The sequence below is a fragment of the Phyllostomus hastatus genome, unplaced genomic scaffold (genome assembly GCF_019186645.2).
Source record: "Phyllostomus hastatus isolate PE091 unplaced genomic scaffold, TTU_PhHast_1.1 phas_scaffold_317, whole genome shotgun sequence".
NCBI lineage: Eukaryota > Metazoa > Chordata > Mammalia > Chiroptera > Phyllostomidae > Phyllostomus > Phyllostomus hastatus.
Window position 1 is genome coordinate 28170901 of NW_025334023.1, and position 21679 is coordinate 28192579.

Sequence of the window (21679 nt, forward strand, 5' to 3'; positions counted from 1 at the left end):
ATTTATTATTTATGACACTATTATTAAGAAAAGCAGCCTCAAATGCTATTTTTCTAAATTAGAAAACATGAGCTTTTCTGGGCTGGCAAACATTTTATAATAGCTTTTAACATCATATATAAAAAGTATTTAAAACTTTTTTCCTGCAGATATCTCTTGGATTCTTAACTTTTTCTGTCGTATTTGACATATTTAAAACACAAATAAGCGATAGAAAATGTTGCTAGAGTTAAAATAGCACTACTTCTGACTACCAACTAGTGATATTTTGTGGTCTAGCAAAACTGATAAATTAGGTGCTGTTTTAGGGTTCAGCTAGAGCAAATGAAAATAATTCATCAGAAAAACAAAGAAAATGAAACACTGTATCAGTACCACAGTTTTTTCAAGATTAGAGAATCAATCAAAAACTAGAAGTGTCTGAGTTTAACAGCATGATTGTGGTTTTTTAACAGTTAAGTAGTGCATTCATTTAGAAAGATTTATGGCCCTTATTTTATTACAAACTTTAATAATACAAGAACCCAACAAAATATGAAATATAGTCCAATCTGTTAAAGAAGAAAAACAACCAACATCTTTGAAAAAGTACAATAGAAAAGGGCTAGTCAATGTGCTGCAAATGTTGATATTTTAGATACTAGTTTAGAAAAACATATGCCCATAGTTTTGGGGGTTTATTTTATGTCAGATAAGCCATGCAAGAGCACAGTTTTAATATTTAGTTGACATATTTATGAATAATCAATGGACACATCACTGGTTTTTATGTACATTCCCCAATATATACAATGAAATATTTGGCATACTTGGTAATATTCTGGATCATTCTTAGCAAAGTATTAAGAAGGTTTATTAATGCTATTGAAATAGAAATCATTAAACACTATTTTATAAAAGAAAATGTGAGTGAATTGATTTTGAGTATGTGATAAAAATAGCCAATGATAAGGAAGTTACAGAAACTAAAGCCCTAAATAGGGAATAATTGTTTCCTTGCCTCGTTTTAACTAATTGATCTATACTTCTTTCATTTAAGTCTTAATTGTAGGGGAAATATGAAGATGACACCAAATTAATATAGAGCTTTAAAATGTATAGTTTTCGGTGTTTTATCGAACCAGTTATTATTTAAAATTGTTTTACTGTTTTATACAGTGTGTTATATTTACTATCTTTCCTGTCATTTTATCTTTTACAAAAAACTGTCTTTAATTTACCAACATTTTGAAATTGTGAAATTAAACCAATCAAACTGAAAAAAATTGGATTTCAGAAATAAACGAATAGAGACACTAAGAGGTTATTAATGGATAATTAGAGCTTCTGGCTAAAGAAACAGCATTTCAAATAAGAATCATTATTATATATATATATATTTTTTTTTTAATTAAACTTATTGGAGTGACATTGGTTAATAAAATTACCAATATATAGCTTTCAAGTGTACAATTCTGTGACACATCATTTGTATATTGCATTATGTGCCCACCAGCCAAAGTCAAATAATCTTCCATCACCATGTATTTGACCCCCTTTACCCTGTACTGCCCTGTCCCTCTTTCCTCTGATCACCACCATGCTGTTGTCTGTGTCTATAAGTTTTTATTTGTTTGTTTTATTTGTTTGTTGCTGTTAGTTTTATATCCCACATATGAATGAAATTATATGGTTCTTGCCTTTTTCTGTCTGACTTTTTTTGCTGAGCATGATATTCTCAAGATTCATCCCTGTTGTCACAAACGACAGTATTTCATCTTATGTATCATATCTTCTTTATCCAGTCATTCATCAAAGGACACTATGATTGTGTCCATGTCTTGGCCACCATGGATAATGCTGCAGTGAACTGAGGGGTGCATATGTCTGCAAATAAATGTTTTCAAAATTTGGTGGTAATAACCCAGAAGAAGGGTTGCTGGGTCATATGGTAACTTTATTCTTAATTTTTTGAGGAGCCTCCATACTGTTTTTAGGTTATTTTGTTATTTAACTGCTTAAATAAATCATTAAAATATTAAACCAATTGAGCAGATATAATGGAATTAAAATTTATATTTTGTCTTTATTTTTTAAAAATAAATATAGCTCTTTTTGTACCTATGCTGTTTCAATTTGACTGAAGGTATTTTCATTTATTGTTATTTATTTTGTTCATTCAGGTTATTTCACAGTTGAGAATCTTGGGCAGATCAGTAACAGCTGGTTGCAAATTTGATAGAGAAATCTGGTCTAATGAACTTTCTCCTGTCCTCAATCTCTGGAAGAAACTAAACCAGGTTAGTAGTGGTATATCCTTCTGATTTTTCCCTTTTTGCTTCCTATCCTTTTTTTACAGTTTTATCTACAATTGTCCATGTTGGTAAAACTTTTCATTGTTCTGTTCGGAACATACACAAGGTCCTGGAATGAGATGGAGGAAGTAACAGTAATAGAAGTAGACCAGTCCAAGCAGCAGTGTCACCGGTCCAGTTTATCTTGTCCTGGCACGTGCTGTGTCATCTCCGGTGCCTGCCACCGATTTTGCTCACACCTTGCCTTCTCTCCTTTCTATAAAGTCAGTGACTGATTAAAGGTGGAGTATGTCCATGGAGTGAAAGTGCTAAGGAAAATAACAATTTATCAGCTGGATTCAACTTGTTTTTATATTGTAGAATAGGTATTTTGTAGATAATAGAATAGTTGTTTGCTCAGTAGGCAAAGCCATTAGGATATTACGGTTACTGTTTCTATTGTTATTCTATGGAATTAAAAAATATAACTTTATAATTCATATGTTTAGTAATATTATAAAAGTGCCTCTGCCAGATTTCTGACCATGAAGTTATGGCTTTGATTTCCATGGTTCAAACCAATTCATATTAAAGTTATTATTCTTTAACCACTCTTTTTTTAAACCAATCTTTGCTTATTTTCAAGTAATAACCAAATTTACACAACTGTTCATTTCTCTCCTTTAGCATTTTTTTTCTTGATATTTGGGTAATATTCTCCTTGTCAGGAATCAGCTTCTTGTAACAGTCGGAAACTTTTTTTTAATATAACATTGGCTATTTTTAATTTTTTGATGATTTTCCATGGAATTCTTAAAATCTGTCTACATATATAAGCACATACATAGTCACATGTATGCATATTATATAATACAGCTATTCTGAGAATAATAATATAAAATTTTCAAAGTCTTCATTTGGACAATAAGATAGAAATTGAATGATTTCAATAATTGACTGAATTTATCCTTTACTAAATAGCAAAACCCATTGTAAAAGTAATCCTAATGGTTGCATAGATCTCATCTTAAGTTTTAGAGATGTAGCCCAGGTATCTATTGATAGCTTTCCTTCCTTCTGAATTATGAGATTGAAGTCTGCTACAGGATTTTGTCACTTTAATTTTCTTGTAATTTTTTCTATCATTACTTCTGAATTTTCATTGGTTATTTTTATCTCACATTAGGCTTTAAGGTGAAACTTCTGTCTATATATTTCACAAGAAATCTAGTGATACTATTTTCTACTGTGAAGGAGGAGCAATGTCTTTTTCTTCTACACATTTGGATTCTCAGATGGTTCTCTGTTACAAAAAACAGATTAACAAGAGAAAAGCATACAGATTTATTTAATACAAATTTTATGTAACATGAGACCTTTCATAAAGAAATGAAGACTCAAACAAGTGGTTAAACCTGAGCATTTTTATGCCAGGTTTGATGAAGCATGCAAAGTTGTGGAAAACATGAAGGCCAAAGGAGGTATAAGCTAAAGGGAGTAAAGTGGGTAGAACTTAGCAAGGCCCGCTTGTTTAGATTCCTCTCAGCACACCCCTCTATCTTCAGAGAAAAGAATGGTCCTTGTTCGGGCCATAGAGTGGGCACATCAAACAGATGAGGGTCTTATGATGTGCCTCACAGAAGGTAAAGAGAGTTCTTTCTGCACCTGTGGTTTCTCATATTCCTTCCATTTAAAATATTCAGTATACCAAAGTGTCCTGTGCTGAATCTTGCCTTTTTAATGAGCATTTGTGAAGTTGCAAGGGACACCTCATGTTGCTGAGTATGTGCTCATCTACTAACTCACTTTCCTTGGACTGTATTCTTTTAAATTTGGGCAATTCCTAAAGTTCCTGAAGTTGACTTTTCCCACTGTGTGATGGTTTCTGGAATATGTAGTTTAGTCTTTCTTGCTGTACCTGGTTCTCTCCATCATACCCATTATATTTTATTGTTGCCCAATCCCTTTCACTCCTACCCACTTTGCCAAAACATGCAGATACTTTCTTTGTAACTCTGGAGAATTTTTTTCTGTTATTAGGTGAAGAAAACCACAGGAGGGACTTCAGATATATATATATATATTTATATCTATATAAATTATTTGCCTCCTAAAATCCAACCCAATAGTAGAAACTCATTAATTCTCTATCTTTTTTATTTTTCCACTCCTCATTTTTCTCATTTGGGATGTAGAAATATAGTCCATTACTAGCTCTCTGTAGTCCATTACTGCTCACTCCTCAGTTCCTACACACAAAGGAAAAAGGAGGGTGCCTGGTTAGAGTAAAATACCATAGGAACATGGAAGTAATTTGGGGGCAGAAGTACTGATTAAAGTGTATAGGATGTTGAAAGATTTTATTTCAGGGGAAGTTCCTTGGGTTCATGTTTATGAGTCCTATTTATACGCTCATATTAAGGTCATATGAGGTCATATAAAGCCCCATTTATAAGCTCAGTAAACTCTTGAATTGAGTCATCATTCTAAAGGGCCACATAGAGGAGAAGGAAAGCAGGAATCCCAACCTAAAATGAAGAATCAAAGGCAAGGTTCAAACCATTGGCATGTGGCTCATTTGGCTTTTATTATTTCTGCTAAAGATAGATGGGTAACCTCGGATTAAACCTGGGATCCACACTTCTGAGTTCATATTCCATATTCTTAATTTCTTTCTAAATTATATAATTCACCTTTTTGAAAATTCACTTGGTTACTTAGGAATAAAATAAAATGCCAACTCATTAGCGTGGGCATTGGTGGCCTCATCCCAGACTGGCTGCCTGTACCCATTCTGACTTCTCCGTACCAAATGTTTCATGTTTTTCTACACCGAATATTTGCTGGGGTTTTTGTTGTTTTTAACATGCCAGCTACTTTTTAACATTTGTATCTGTTCTTGTGATTTCCTCTAGACTTACCTTCCTCTCTGTTCAGTGGGATAACTTTAAAAAATTCTTACTAGTCTAACACAAATATCACTTTATAACTTGCAGAGCTATACATTACAAACACTGTGGTGATAAATATGAGTACATTCTTGCTCTGCCCTTAATAAGCTCACAAAATATTTAATGTGTAGTTTTACAGAAATGATACATGTTAGAAAGGATCAGTCTAGCTCCTATTTTCATCTTTAGCTTAGTACATGAGCCTCCTTTTAGTAATCTGTTGAAAAATTACTTTTTCTTTATTTCCTATTTACTAGTTATTTCTTTATACAAAGCAACTTAAGAGTTAATGAATTTCTAATTGAAAAAGATTATAATTTTCTTTCCTAAAGTGAAATTTATAGTTTATGAAGTTATATTTTAACACATTGTTTGCGGGTAGTTTTTATCACGCGCTCTACTACCAGTCAATGTAAAACGTATAAATATGTTTCCCACATACAACATGTTAATATAAAAGTAACATATTTGAATTATGAGATTATTTGCCATGGTGTATAATGTCAATATTAGGGCATAACTACTTTTAATTCCTGCTCAAAGATCTAGTAAATACAGTTTGCTAAAAGTTCCCACTAGATGGAAAATTTACATTTTTTCTGGTGAGTAGATTGAAGTGAATTTGTTTAGAGACTTCATAAAAAATTGTTTAGCCAAAGCTGATATGCAGCTGGTTTTTATGTCCACGGCCATTTCACTTAGATACAGCCAACTTCTCCTCTGAATGGGTGTTACTTGGGTCATCTGGTAGGGGACCTGACAGTTAAATATTTTTTTAAAGATTTTATTTATTTATTTTTAGGGAAAGGAGGGAGATAGAGATAGAGAAACATCAATGTGCGGTTGCTGGGGGTCATGGCCTGCAACCCAGGCATGTACCCTGACTGGGAATCGAACCTGCGACACTACAGTTAAATATTTTTAATGTGCATTACTGATATAACATAATAGTATGAGAATGTGACTTCTAGAGCCAGACTGCTGGGTTTAAATCCTAGCCCTAGTACATACTAGCTATGTGACTTAGGAAAAATTACTCAACTTCCCTGTGCCTCAGTTCTATTTCCTATAAAATAGGGATAATGGTAGTATTTGCTTCATTGGCATCTCATAAGGATTAAGTGATTTAATGTATGTAAAACCTTTGTATTGTGTATGGCATATGTGAGCATTCTCTGTTAAATATTCATTTTACTTTTATTGATGGTACAAAGATTTATAATGACCACTTCTTCATTTACCCCTTTTCTAAGCAGATTGCTTTTATTATTTATATAATTATTTACTAATCAGTCATACATTCAAAATATCTTAATTGAGCACCTAGTTTATTTCAGCAGATTTATGCTAGGGATTGTGTTGTGTGCAGAATAGTCACAGTACCCACTCTGCAGAGTTTACATTGAGTTTGTAAGAGAGATATTTCTTAAACAAGAAAATAAGGAAATAAAAATACTATTAAAATTATTTCAAATGCTGTGGAAGGACAGGTGCTGTTATAAAGGAAAAGAGAAAAGACCTATTTAAAACTGAACCTGAGAAGTAAGCAGTGAGAAGATGTTAGCCAGAGTTGGAGGGGAAGGCCATTCTAAGAAGAGTGGACATCATGCACCAATTTCTCAGGAAGAGAAAAAGTTGGCACATTCGTTAAACCTGAAAGTCAGTTGTATTGGCGTATAGGAACTAAAGGATAGTGTGGAAAGAGATAAGGGGAATGATTAAGATAGAGTAAGGAGTTTGTATTTTATTCCAAGGGCAATGGGAAACCATGAAAGAGCCTTAAATTTTGAGTTGCTATAGTCCTGTTTATAATTTCATAAGGTCTGACTAGCTATTGTGTAGTAGACATGAGTTTTGAATGAGATGAAGAAGAAGGAGAACAGTCAGGAGTCCTTTGAAGTAGTCCACGTAAGAGTTGATGGTGGCTTGGAATATGGTGGTAGAGCAGATGGAGAAATGGGTGCATTTAAGTTACCTGTTGGAAGTACTACTGAAAGAACCTAAACATGGACTTGGATGCAGGGGTTAAAAAATGTCTTGGTTTTCTGTATTGAATTATTGGGTGGAAGCAGCACCATTTACTGCAACAGGGAAAACTGCGAGAGTATAAATTATCCAAGGGTAGGAATGGTATAGACCATGATGCCACAGAGATGATCAAAAGCTTAATTTAGTACATCTAATAGATAGGTGGGTACACAAGTGTGGAGCTCAAAAAGGATGTTTGATCTGTGGCATACATTTAGAACTTATTAGCATCTAGGAAACATTTAAGTGGGAGATTCTTATTTGTATAGTAAATACAAGTTTTCTCAAAGTCATTCATCAAATTCATAATGGCCAAGTTAATCTATCAAGTATGTTAAATTTCATCATTGTAATGTTTTATCTCTCTTCTTTTTCCTGGCACCATTGTCATAACTTAGGTTTTAAGTCTTTCTCAGGTGAATTATTGCAGAAAACTGCAAATTTTACTTTTCTTTTAATATATACTTTCTCCAAATCATATTGTATATCATCATCACATTAATTTTCCTAAAATAATTTTTTTCTCACAGCATGGCTCCATGTATAACTTATTTCTGCACCTATTTCATAGTAAGGCAGATCTCAGTGTTATATAAACACACCATGGGGATTCTGTTTGTTCATCAAAACAATGTCTAAAGCATAGAAATGCTATTTCTTTCTGAAATTTTCTAACTATGCTAGAGTAGTAATGGCCAGGCAAAGTCCCAGCATCCTATAGAAGCCTTTTCAGCTGTTACTCATATTTGTCTCCATGTTTTTGTAGTACTAATTTATAAGTTGCATAATAATTTCCATAAAAGTTGTACTTTAAATTAGGCCAGTTAAAATATGGTAATTAGATATAGGAATTGCCTTAAATTTTTGGAGAGTTTTGAAATTTATGCATGTCAGTGTTTCAAGTGAAACAACTTAATGCCACATTCCTATATGATCTTTTTAATCTTTATTTTCAGGTTATGGTTAAATATTAGCTAAACTTAAAAGAATAATTACAGCCCTGGCTGGGTAGCTCAGTTACTTGAAGCATCATCTCACACACCAAAAGTTTGCAGGTTCCATTCCTGGTCAGGGTACATATCTAGGTTGCGGGTTAGATTCCTGGTTGGGACACACATGGAGTTGTTTCTCACATCAATATTTCTCTCGCTTACTTTCTCCCTTCCTCTCTCTCTAAAAATCAATAAATATACCCTCAGGTGAGTGTTAAAAATTTCTTAAAGAATAATTACATTTAAGCAATTAAAATAAATTTTTGATGAAAAGTAAATAATAGTCATCTAGGTTCTAAGCACTTCCCATTAAATATATAAAGTACCTTAGCCCTGACTTGTGTGGCTCAGTAGGTTGGGCATGATTCCGCAAACCAAAAGGTGGTCTATTTGATTCTCGATCAGGGCACACGCCTGGGTTGCAGGCCAAGTCCTTGGATGGGGACATAGAAGAGGCAACAGATTGATGTTTCTTTAGTACATCAATTTCTCCCTTGCCTTCTCACTCACTTTCTCCCTCACTTCCCCTCTCTGAAAAGTAAATAAATAAAATCTTTAAAAAAGTAAATAAAGTACCTTAGCTGACTCACTTCTGAACTTCTTCTAAGGTTTTCCTTGGGTGAAACATGAGTTCTCTGCATTCATGTGTTTGCCATATTTGTTATTTTAACCTGACTGGAGTGAAGGATACTTGGATTGGAATGGCTAGACATAAGAGCAAAATACTGAAGTAGGGCCAGGTTGGAAAGGCTTAAATATTGTATCAGAGTGGTTACATGTTTTCCTGTAGGCAGTGGGTTTGAAACAGATCTAATAAGGGGGTGTAAAAATAATAGGTAAAGATCTATGTTTATAAAGACAGAATTGATAATGATAGAAACACTGGGTTAGATTGAGATACTAGAGGTCTGAAAACCAGTTATGAGGGAGAACATTGAGAACATTGTAACTCAATGTTCTAAGAGCAAGATGGTGGGAACTTTATTGAGTATTGTGGCAATCTGTTTACAGAGTAAGAGTCAGATATTTTGAAAGTAGAATCAGTATTCACATGGCTATTGTATGGGTCTAATAGAAAATAGATGTGAACACAGTATTAAACAAACAAAAGTCTATAACTTCTACACCTGAAAGTCTTTTTGTAAGTAAGATTTTATTGAGCCAAAATACTAGCCAAAAGGAAGACCTGTATTGGGACACAGAGTCTAAACCACCAGTAACATGGCTAGATAGAAAAGACAACATATCCATTGTCCCAGAATTTTGCCAGAATTTTTATATATCAAGTAGGTGAAAGGGGAAAAAAAGGTAGTAGTCTGAAAGAAATTTACATGAGCTGTGGGCAAAGAGGTGGGACAAGGTGAAGCAGGGTGCAGATTTTCATAAAGACATATCTACTCTTATAGATGTAAACAACAGGGGTAGAGGCCTGGAGGTAGAAGGTGCCTGGCTAAACTAATCAGCTGAAATAGCCACCTGGAAATCAATCCAATATTCCAGCAGTAAGAGAAGGAATGTGAGCAGTCTATGAATAGTGACAGTTTAACTTCTTACTTTCCAATTTGAATGTCTGGCTGCTGTGGTTAGGATCTCCAGTGCTATGTTGAATCATAATGTCTCCCAGGGGGAGAATAATAAATTCTCCCAAGGGGAGACTTCTGGCCAAGATGGAGGCATAGACAGACACACTGTCTCCTCACACAACCAAAATAAGGACAACAACAATTTGGAAACAAAAAACAACCAGTACCAACTGAAAATTGAATTCTGACAACCAAGGAGTGAAAGTAGACACATTCATTCAACTGGTAGGAGGGGCAGAGTTGGGTGGCCATGCAGAGAGGGGTCATGACAAAGCAGTAATTGGCAGACCCCGGGTGCACAGGCGGCAGCTGGTGGACCCATTGAGGTGATGGATTGTGGAGGGGTGCAGAGCACAAGGAGGCTGGTGGACCCGGCGGTCCCACATTTACGCGTAGCTAAACCAGGCGAAACTGGGGAGTGAGACAGACCACACAACCCAGGGTCCCAGCATGGGGAAATAAAGCCTCAAAACACTGATTAAAAACACCTGTGGCGGTTGAAGTTCCGGAAGAGACTCCTATCTTCACAGGAGAATGCGTTGGAGAGACCCACAGGGTCCGAGAATGAACACAAACCCACCCACACAGGAATCAGCACCAGAAAGGCCCAGTTTGCTTGGGGTAAGCGGCAGAAGTGACTGAAATCCAGTAGAGAGCGGAGCAAGCGCTATTGTTCTGTCTCAGACCTCTCCCCCACATACAGCGTCACAACCCAGCTACTGGGATACTCCACCCCGGTTAACACCTGAGGCTCTGCCCCTCAATACATAACAGGAGTGTCAAGAGAAAAAAAAATGGCCCAAACGAAAGAACAGATCAAAGCTCCAGAAAAAAATACAACTAAGTGACGAAGATATAGCCAACCTATCAGATGCACAGTTCAAAACACTGGTAATCAAGATGCTCGCAGAATTGGTTGAATTTGATCCCAAATTAGATGAAAAAATGAAGGCTACACTAAGTGAAATAAAGGAAAATGTACAGGGAACTAATAGTGATGGTAAGGAAACTAGGACTCAAATCAATGGAGTGGACCAGTAGGAAGAAAGAAACATCCAAGCAGAAAATAATAAAAAAACAAGAATTCAAAAAAATGAGAGTCTCAGGAACCTCCAGGACATCTTTAAATGTTCCAACATCCAAATTATAGGGGTATCAGAAGGAGAAGAGGAAGAGCAACAAGTAGAGAAGTTATTTGAACAAATAATAAAGGAGAACTTCCCTATTTTGGCAAAGGAAATAGACTTCCAGGAAGTCCAGGAACCACAGAGAGTCCCAAAGAAGTTGGACCCAAAGAGGAACACATCAAGGCACATCATAATTACATTACCCAAGATGAAAGATAAGGAGAGAATCCTAGAAGCAGCAAGAGAAAAGGAGACAGTTATCTACAAAGGAGTGCTCATAAGACTGTATGCTGATTTCTCACAAGAGACCTTACAGGCAAGAAGAGGCTGGAAAGAAGTATTCCAAGTCATGAAAGGCAAGGACCTACATCCAAGATTGCTCTATCCAGCAAAGCTTTCATTTAGAATGGAAGGGCAGATGACGTGCTTCTCAGATAAGGTCAAGTTCAAGGAGTTCATCATCACCAAGCCCTTATTATATGAAATGTTAAAGGGACTTATCTAAGGAAAAGAAGATAAAAAACATGTACAGTAAAATGACAGCAAACTCACAATTATTAACAACCACGCCTAAAACAAAAACGAACATGCAAACTACTAGAACAGGAACAGAATCACAGAAATGGAGAACACATGGAGGGTTATCAACAGGGGAGTGGGAGGGGGAGAGAGGGGGAAAAGGTACAGAGAATAAGTAGCAGAGACAGTAGGTAGAAAATAGACAGGGAGAGGGTAAGAATAGTATGGGAAATGTAGAAGCTAAAGAACTTACAACTATGACCCATGGACATGAACTAAAGGGGGTGAATGCGGGGCGGGGGGGTGGGTTGTGTAGGGTGGAAGGGAGTGAAGAGGGTAAATGGAACAACTGTAATAGCATGATAAAATATATTTAAAAAATAACACATTCTTTTTTTTTATTCTAAACTTTTGAGTATCATATTAGCTGTGGGTTTATCCTATACAGCTTTTAGTATGTTGAGGTACGTCCCTTTATACCCCCTTTGTTGAAAGTTTTTATCATATGTTGAATTTTGTCAAATGCTTTTTCTGCAGCTATTGAGATGATCATGATTTTATTCTTTATTTAATTGACTTGATATATTATGTTAATTGATTTGTGAATATTGAACCATCCTTGCATCCCTAGAATAAATCCCATTAAAGATGGTATGTGAGTATGGTCTCGTAATGTATTGTTGTGTTGGGTTTGCTGATATTTTGTTGAGGATTTTTTCATCTACATGCATCATGGATATTGGCCTCTAATTTTATTTTTTGTGTGGTGTTATTGTCTGGTTCTGGTATCAGGGTAATGCTGGCTTAGTAAAATGTGTTTGGAAACATTCCCTCTTTTTCAATTTTTTAAAAAATCTTCTTTAAATATTTGGTAGAATTTGCTGGTGGAACTATCTATTCCTGGACTTTGGTCGGAAGATTTTTTTTTAAGATTTTATTTATTTATTTTTAGAGAGGGAAGGGAGGGAGAAAGAGAGAGAGAGAGAAACATTAATGTGCAGTTGCTGGGGGTCATGGCCTGTAACCCAGGCATGTACCCTGACTGGGAATCGAACCTGCGACACTTTGGTTCACAGCCCGTGCTCAATCCACTGAGCTACGCCAGCCAGGGCTAATAGTTTTATTTTTTTTTAATTCTATATTTCTTTTCCAAATCTGCTTGTTTTTTATTGCAATGTTTTTATCGTTTTTGAAATGTTGAACATAACTTAAATGTTTTTGTTTTATGTGTGATTATTCCAGGAACTCTTAGTATATTTTATTTTTTTAAATATATTTTGATTATGCTATTACAGTTGTCCCATTTCCCCCCATTCACTCCCCTCTGCCCTGCACACCCCCTCCCACCCACATCCCCCCCCCCCATTTTGTTCATGTCCATGGGTCATACATATAAGTTCTTTGGCTTCTACTTTCCCCATACTATTCTTACCCTCCCCCTGTCTATTTTCTACCTACAATCTATGCTACTTATTCTCTGTACCTTTTCCCCTTCTCTCCCCCTCCCACTCCCCTGTTGATAACCCTCCATGTGATCTCCATCTCTGTGATTCTGTTCCTATTCTAGTTGTTTGCTTTGTTTGCTTTTGTTTTTGTTTTAGGTATATTTGATTTTTTTTACATAGTACCTGATAACTTCATAGTAGGGCCTTGTTTACCTGTATAGTATTTTTATTAAAACCATGAACTGCTAAATTATATTGGTAACTTTACTCACAGGAATTATTTGTGGCTGACAATTTAAATGGGTTCTATATCCAATTTAGAGTGTAAAATTAGGGTTCGGTTTGGGTCAGGGTCAGGAATATGCTCTTTTCAAATACTTTGACATACCACTACTCTGTAACCATATAAATTAAATTATCTTCTTGAAGCTTATTGTAACCTCCAAGGTAGTATATACAAACTAATAAAGTTTCAATTGTGACAATTGGTTTTGAGGAAAGATTCTTACACATTCTCTCCCTTCTCTAAATAGTAGCAAATTGTAATTCGAAATTTTCCTTGAAGTTCTAGAGACAGAGGTGATGGTTAGAAATCAGTTTATTTCTATTTGACCTTCTACTGAGGCTGTAGTCATTTGGAGTTTTTGTTTCTTTGAAGGATTTTTTTTTAACATCTTCAACTTGAACAAATACTGAATTTATCTCTGGCCTCCAGGCTCATGTCCCCAAATACTGAAGGTCAGGTTTACTGGCATCTGTGAACTTCAGCAACTTGCTTGCCATTCTGCCACCCTTACTGTGGAGAAATAAAAACATTTCTGGATTTTTCTGTGTTCTCTTAAAAAGTTCCTGCCTTATTAGGTAACTCTTCACATACCCTGAGAATTAGCTTTGCAACCATTTTTCTAGGTAATTGCTCTGATCAGAATAGATAATAAAACCTCTATTATCTCTTCAAGAGGGTCTAAGGTTACAGCCCTACATTCTTAAGCCCAGAGAGTGGAGAGACCAGAGCATTTATCTCCCTGGGTACTACATGTCAAAAGGGATAAATCCCAAACTTGAAAACATCTCTAGAGCGCTTGGCTCCTAGAGAATGTTATTTACACACCGCAGTGTTGATTAGAATTCTAGCCCGTGTTTTCCCTAGAACAGTTCTCTTTGGATGGGAAGGACAACTGCCACCTTCCTCTTTAAAAGTAGAGAATAACCATTCCTCACAACCTTGTACTCGCTGTGCATCTGGCTCCTTGTGTAAGATCATTGGTCTGGCTCTAACCTGTCACCCCAAAGGTGTAGTAACAACATACTTATTATTTACTCTCTCTCTAGAGATTGTTAGTTACCTATCCAGAATACCTTGGGTTCACATTCAGGATGTGATGGAAATCCCAGCACTTAGTTGTTTGTTGTTCCTTACTGTCTTCTCAGTAATTGTTATAGTTGTATATGTTAAGGAGATGCTTTTATTTTTTAGTCAACATATTTAGTTGCTTTTAGCAGTATCTACCTCTGCTAAAGACAGAAGCTGAAATTCTCTATTTCATATTTTGAGCAACTTAAAAATAAGCTTTGTGTATCTCTTAAGTAATTATGCTTTGTAGACTTTCTTTTTCTGTTAAATAATGATATTGTGCAGTGTTGGACTTTTTAAAAAATTATTTCTCACTGAATCTGTGCACTGACTATTGAAATCCTTTCAGCCTTAAGGTTGTAAACCAGTTTTTCTAATATTAGAAAAGTTGGAATCTTCTCAGACTTTAAAACAGTGTACATGCTTTATGCTCTCTTACTGTCTTTCTATGAGTCAGGTGTACACATAAACATACCAAGAAGGATAACATTGTCATGAAAAAATATACATTACTTGTTAGGAAGACATGGAAGAAGATATAAAACTATTCATTATATGCCTATTTTGAGTAAAATGTTCTACTATTCTTTGCTCTATACCAGCGATTTTCAACTGGTGTGCCACAGCACACTGGCATGCCGCAAGGATTTTTAAAGCATGCAGTACCTGACTATTTAGTCAGGGACACTGACCTCTTTTCACTTAGACTTTAAACTAAAAAAATATCTAAAGCCAACACAACAATAGCTGTCAGTGTGAACAAATGAAAATTATATCTGTATTATTTGTCAGGTCAGGAAAAATATATTCTTTGGTGTGCCATGTAATATTAGTAATTAATTTGTATGTGCCACGAGATGAAAAAATTGAAAATCACTGTTCTAAACAGATAAAAATGCTGAAATTCTATGACATTCTTATCATTCTTCATAATCCACTCTTCTTTCTCTCTTTTATATTGCTGTAATTGTTAAAATGTAACAAAATAACTTAATGTGGAAATTCATGATGCTCCTGTGACAAGTCAGTACTTTAGAACATTAGTCATTCTTCCACCTAGATGACCTTGTCTGCACTAGGTCTCTTCAACATGAGATTGCATCACCATCCATTATTCCACTAGAATACCTCCTTCTTTGATAGCTTCACAGAACAGCAGAATCATTCCCCTGGCCAAATTTTGGAGCAGATAGCCTATTAAATACACTTTCCTTGAAATAAGTATACTCTTATTAATATGCCATTTTAAAATTAATCACCTAGTTTAAAAAACTTTGTTTTGCCATTTTGTTTTACATGCCTAAGTTATGTGTGAATAATGGCTTTCTATCAAAGAAACAAGAGTTATAGACAAGGCTAAAGGTCCTATTCACCATGATGTCTGGAAATTGTGTACCTCTCTCCCTGCTGAGTTTGGTGTTAATGAATATTGTAGTATTTTAAATAAGAAGCTTTGAAACTGTCAAGGCATATAATATGAGCAAATAAGTACACTTAAAACACAAGTTTCTTTCTATTTACTTGCTAACTTTTCTTGATTTTACTTTGACAAAGATGCTATAGCTTCCAATATTAGCTTCAGTACATCAACTCAAATACTCCCTCCTCTCTCTTTCACAGCCTTGCCTTTCCTTGCTTTACTAGTCACCAGCAATTTTGCCTTTGATTTTAGCGCTTCAGCATTTCTGATTTAACTGCTTTATTGGGTAATTAACACACACTTGTTCTGGTTGACCTCTTCTTTAAGTTAAATACTTTTCATTGGAACTAAACTAAGTGAAATGAGTGTTAAAATGTGATAGCTTTGGTTGCCTTTGATTCACCTGACAATTTGGTATGAAAATGAATAGTTATTACCACATTTAGAAATCTTAGCTCCGATTTATTTATTTATTTATGTATGTATTTATTTGCTACTAACTGGCTTTGGGACAATAAAACAAAGCAATAAAGCAGACAGCTATCTTGGAGAATGGGCTTCCAGAAACTCAATATAGATCTTTCAAATCTTTCAATTCACTCAACTCACAGAACTATTTTCTTTCCTTTTTTTATTCCCTTCCTTGCTCTCTCTTTCTCACAGTCTTGTCAGAAATCTACTTCTGGATAGGCATGATTTAATGCAGCTATGTCAGATTTTTGGTCATTCTGATTATGAATGTTTGGGACAGGAGATGTTGAACTTAAATTAATCAGGACTCTTTAGATTTCAAGTGATGGAAAACCCAGTTCAGACTGCCTGAGGCCAAAAAACGGAAACTTATGGCTCACATAACTGAAAAAGTGGTTAATTGGTTTCAGTCACAGCTTCTTTCAAGAAACTTGAAAGGGTGTAATCAGGACCCAGTAATATTATATGTGTTATATATACAATTTTTATACATACTCTGAAAAATCTGATTTACTGAAACCAATATGATATCCTGCCTGTCTGGAAAAATTCCAGCCATTGTTAATATAATAGAAACAGTTTGCATGACATTGATATAACCTGGCAGCTAAGGAGAGTAGGTTGGAATGTGCATGTGTGAACAATGATGACTTCACTATACTCGTCAGTGGGGGTGGTAGACGCTGTTGAATGAGCATATGTACTGTGTGGCCATCATATTCAAAAGGACTGAGTAAATCAAGCAAGGAATCTGCATCAAATTTTGCGTTAAGCTTGAACACTCCTCTGTGGAGACTATTCAGATGATTCAGAAGGCTTTCTGGGATGATGCAATGAGTGCAATGCAAATAAATGTGTGGCACAAATGCTTCAAAGATGGTTGAGAATCTGTTGAAAGTGATCCACATTCTGGAAGGCCTGCAACAATCAGAACACCTGAGAATGTTGAATGTGTAAGGGCCACAGTCAACAAAGATCAGCAAGTCACAGTGAGAGAACTAGAAACTGATCTGGAGATTCCAAAAACTACTGTGTCCAAGATTTTGACACATGAAACGTGTTGTGGCAAAACTTGTTTTGCAGCTTCTGCTACCCCAGTAGAAGGGACATTGTGTCACAATTACTAATGACTTGATTCAAACTGCTACCAATGAACCAGATTTCCACAAGAAGGTCATAACCAGAGATGAAGTGTGGGTCTTTGGCTAGGATATGAAAACAAAGGCCCAGTTGTTCCAATAGAAGTCTCCTGGTTCGGCAAAGTCACAGCAAGATCAGGACCATAACTGTATATTTTGATTGGGAAGGTGTTGTCCATCATGTGTATGCCCCTCTAGTCCAAACAATTAATAAGGAATACTAACAGAGGTTAGGTAGCAACTAAGAATGAGCATCCAGGGGGGAAATAAAGTCAGGGCCCTTGTCATTACAATCTAACAAAGAACTTAATACAGGAGGCTAGAAGCAAAAGGAAGACATGTCTCATCAATTAACTCAGAGCCCTGAGCATCACAAGCAAAATAGCACAGGAGGAGGGGAGAGTCCTAGAGATTGTGCTGAGAAAAAGGGGGCTTCTGTAACAATCTCACTAAGATTGCTGGTGTTCTGAATGTTACAAGTGGGAATTGCACAAGAGGAAGAGGGGTCCTATGCTGGGAAAGGGGGCCTCTGTAATAATTTCACAAAGATAAAGAGCATTTACTAACTGAGAAAGAAAGCCTTTGTAGCTGTACATTATTTCCAAAGGGAAGAAGGAGGGGAACCTAAAAGCTGGCTAAGGTACATGAGGCCTATCCAGAAGATATCCAGCCATGTACTATGAAAAATAGAGACATTTACGGAAGAAGATACAGTTGTCCCTCGCTGTCAGGGACCCCGGCTCGTGGAGCCAATGGCATTGTAGCTGAGAAAAAAGAAATTCACATGGGCTACCGAATCCTCTGGAGTAAAAGGGCTGGTGGCTTCTCTCTCAAAAGGAGAAAAAGCCTTGGCCCTTGCCTCAATCGGCTTTTATTGCTTTTCACATTACATGATGGTCCTTATTTAGTATACACAGGTTTGCTTTAGGTGGTTACCTTTTACAGAAAACAAAGGAGATGTCGCTAATGACACCAGAGAAAGATATTTGCAAATGCAAAGGGAAAAGTGATTGAACCTACACTTTTCCTTGGAAGGTTTAGCATGGATTTTAAGAAGTTACAGTAAGCACTTGCTGTCTCAATTCAGAGTGGGGGAGTTTTAGCAAAAGCAAGTTTCATAGCAGTCTAGGTATAGTGCAGGTCTGATTCCTGTGAGAGAACCTGGCCGTGGGCATGGTCTGTGCATCTCTGAGTGGGAGCTGGGCCCACACCACACAGAACGGTCTCCTGTACCTTGCTATATCACAGTTCACTTATTGTGGCTTCACTGTATCACGGGTTTTTAAAAATATATATACCTAATTCTGTATTGTGGAGTTTTTGCTGTACCATGGGGTTTTGTGGTATATAGGTATTTATATAATATTTATTATTTTAATTATTTTTGCTTAAAAAAATTTAAAACTAAAAATATAAAAAATGTTAATTCAAACATTAAAAGAATATTAAATCGAAATAAAATACAGTATGTATTTCATCAGTGTATGAATACCATACTGGACACAATGGAAATGCAGTATGCTACTACTGCTTGCGCAAGTTTGCCAACGCGAGACTGTAGACAGGACACTATTGGCTGATGGAATGGAAGGCAACCAACCACAGCACTGTGTTCTGTATTGTGGGCACTGATTGGCTCAGTAACTGTAGCATCGATCTCTTTGCTCTCCAGCACCGTGCCCTTATATTCAGCATCTTTCCTGGTCCACCTCACATCGATGTCTGATCGCTGGGCATAGTGTTGCTTTGCAGTGTTGTGTTTTTGTGAAATTTTCGTAAAAGTTTGAATTTATTTCAAGCCCTATGATGCCACCCAAACATTCTGTGGCTTCTAAGGCTTCTGGCAGTGAACCCAAGCAACAGAGGAATGTGCTTACCATCAAAGAAAAGGTGGAACTTTTCGACATGTTAAAGGAAGGCAAAAGCTACATGGCTGTAGGCTGCCAGTATGGGATCAATGAATCTACTGTTTGCTGCATAAAGAAAGATGAGAAGAATATTAGGTCTATGGCAACAATGACTTTTAACAAGATTGCAAAAAGAGTGGTCACTTCCCGCAATAAGGCCATTGTGAGGATGAAGTCTGCATTGGCCCTGTGGATAAATAACTGCAGGAAGAATACCTCGCTGGATACCAACACCATCTGGACCAAGGCCAAGAAACTTTATGATAGTTTTGCGGAAAGCACAGACATTAACGATGGTGATGAGGATGAAAACGAGGACGACAACGCAGAAGCAGGACCATCAAGTACTTCTCCCACCAGACCAATTCCATTCAGTGCCAGTAAGGGCTCGTTTGACAAATTTCAGAGATGCTTTGGACTCAAGAGCATTTCTCTGCATGGAGAAGCTGCCTCAGCAGATAAAATGCAGTGCCAGCAAGTCCCCTTAACTATGTTCATCACTTGGACAAAGAGATCAGTTACTCCTATGCCTTTAGCGTAAATAGAAATTATGGCCCAGGGTGAAGATACTGTACTACCTGATGAAGCGCCTGATCTGTAATGAGCTGTAATGCTCTTCTTGGCTGTGCAGTACAGTCATCTCATCATCATCATCACCTTCATCACCATCAGTACTGCACAGCTACGTAATTAATGATCTTCATCATTCAAGTTGTAGTATACTTCACTGGTGAGTACCCATATAGAATTTTCTATGTTGTTAAAATTACGTAGGTTTAAGAGTGTAGAAAGTGTTTAAGAGCATATGAAGTGTTTATAAGAGTGCGGGAAAGGTTAATAAGAGAGTGGGAAAGGTTTATAGGAGTGTGGGAAGGGTTTTTAAAACCTTAAAGTATATATAAATAATAAAATAAATATAACGCCACTACTTCTCGGATTTTCACCTATCTCGGGGGTCTCTCGGGGGTCTTGAGGGATCACTGTATATGCTACAGGAAACATTGTACATACGACAATGACACCTCAGACTCCTTCAAAGTAGGCACCTTGGGACCTCACACAGTTCTCCCAATTGCTATCAGCTGCCCTTTTGTATTTTCCTGAATCTCATCAGTGGTCTGAAATCTCTGCTTTCAAAAGTGATTTTAGTTTTGGGAAAAGCCAGAAGTCACAGGGCACCAAATCTGGGCTGTAGGGAGGCTGAGTCCTATGTGATTTGATGTTTCACCAAAAAACTCTTCAAGAGATGTGATGCATGAGCAGGCAAGTCACGATGAAGCTGCCAATCATCAGTTGCCTGTAGCTGTGGTTTTCTCAATCACCTGAATAGTTTTTGTGGAGGAACATTCAAGCTTAACACAAAATATTATGTGGATTCCTTGCTCTACTTGCTCAGTTATTTAAATGTGTTGGCCATACAGTACACATGTTCAATCAGTGGCATCTACTGCCCCCACTTACTAGTACAGTAAAGTCATCATTGTTCACACATGTGCATTCCAGTCTACTCCCCTTGGCTGCCAGGTTACATTGATGTCATACAGACCATGCTTGTTATATTAACAATGGCTGGACTTTTCCCAAACAGACCTCATTTAACCCCTGAACCCCATTTAGATGAGCTAAATACCTACTCATATAGAACAAACTAACTTAAATAGCAACTTTCTCTCTATACATGGGACATGTAGACTAGCTGGGTACCTAGTTGCAGTTTTGTGCTCATGCATATTTCATAAATAAAGTTGCTACCTCATTTCCACTATATGTGTTTGTCTCTTACTTGAAATATTCTCTTGCAGACAAGAACTAAGGGAGTGGAGGGAACCTCTTCGGGTCTCTCTCTCTCTCCCATCAGTAACACCTCAGTGTTTTTTGTTGGTTGGGAGATGCAGTACAATGAAAACAGCTGTAGCTGTGGGCAACTGGTAATTGGCAGCCTCATCACAACAACACCCCTGCTCATGCATCATGTCTTGTGCAGTTTATTGGTGAAACATCAAATCACTCAGGTGACTCAGCCCCACTACAGCCCAGATATGGCACCCTGCAACTTCTGGCTTTTCCCAAAACTAGTATCGCCTTTGAAAGGGAAGAGATTTCAGACCATCAGTGGGATTCAGGAAAATACAACAGGGCAGCTGATGGTGACTGGAAAACTGTGAGGTCCCAAGGTTCCACTTTGTAGGGGACTGAGATGTCATTGTCCTATGTACAGTGTTTCTTGTATCTTTATCTTCTTCAGTAAATGTCTCTGTTTTTCATATTACATGGCTGTGTACTTTCTGGACAGAGTTTGTATATACATATTTGTGTACATATGTATACATACACACATGCCCTGCTCTTCTATTTGCATTATTTTTCACGCTCTGTATTGTCACAAAATGATTGCAAAATTCTATTGCATTTTGTTATCTCTATTTCATCATGTGGACTTCCTTGAGCTAATCTCTGCGGTCAGGAAAAT

General features: G+C 36.6%; 1 protein-coding gene across 2 annotated transcripts in view; it reads left to right on the forward strand.

Moving 5' to 3' along the window:
* Positions 1-21679, forward strand: part of DYNC2H1 (dynein cytoplasmic 2 heavy chain 1) — a 325256-nt gene that overhangs the window by 238959 nt on the left and 64618 nt on the right. For both annotated transcript variants that reach the window (XM_045817992.1, XM_045817993.1), the window contains one exon: positions 2163-2279. In XM_045817992.1, the coding sequence (XP_045673948.1) occupies positions 2163-2279 (117 nt within the window). The remainder of the gene's footprint in view (positions 1-2162; positions 2280-21679) is intronic.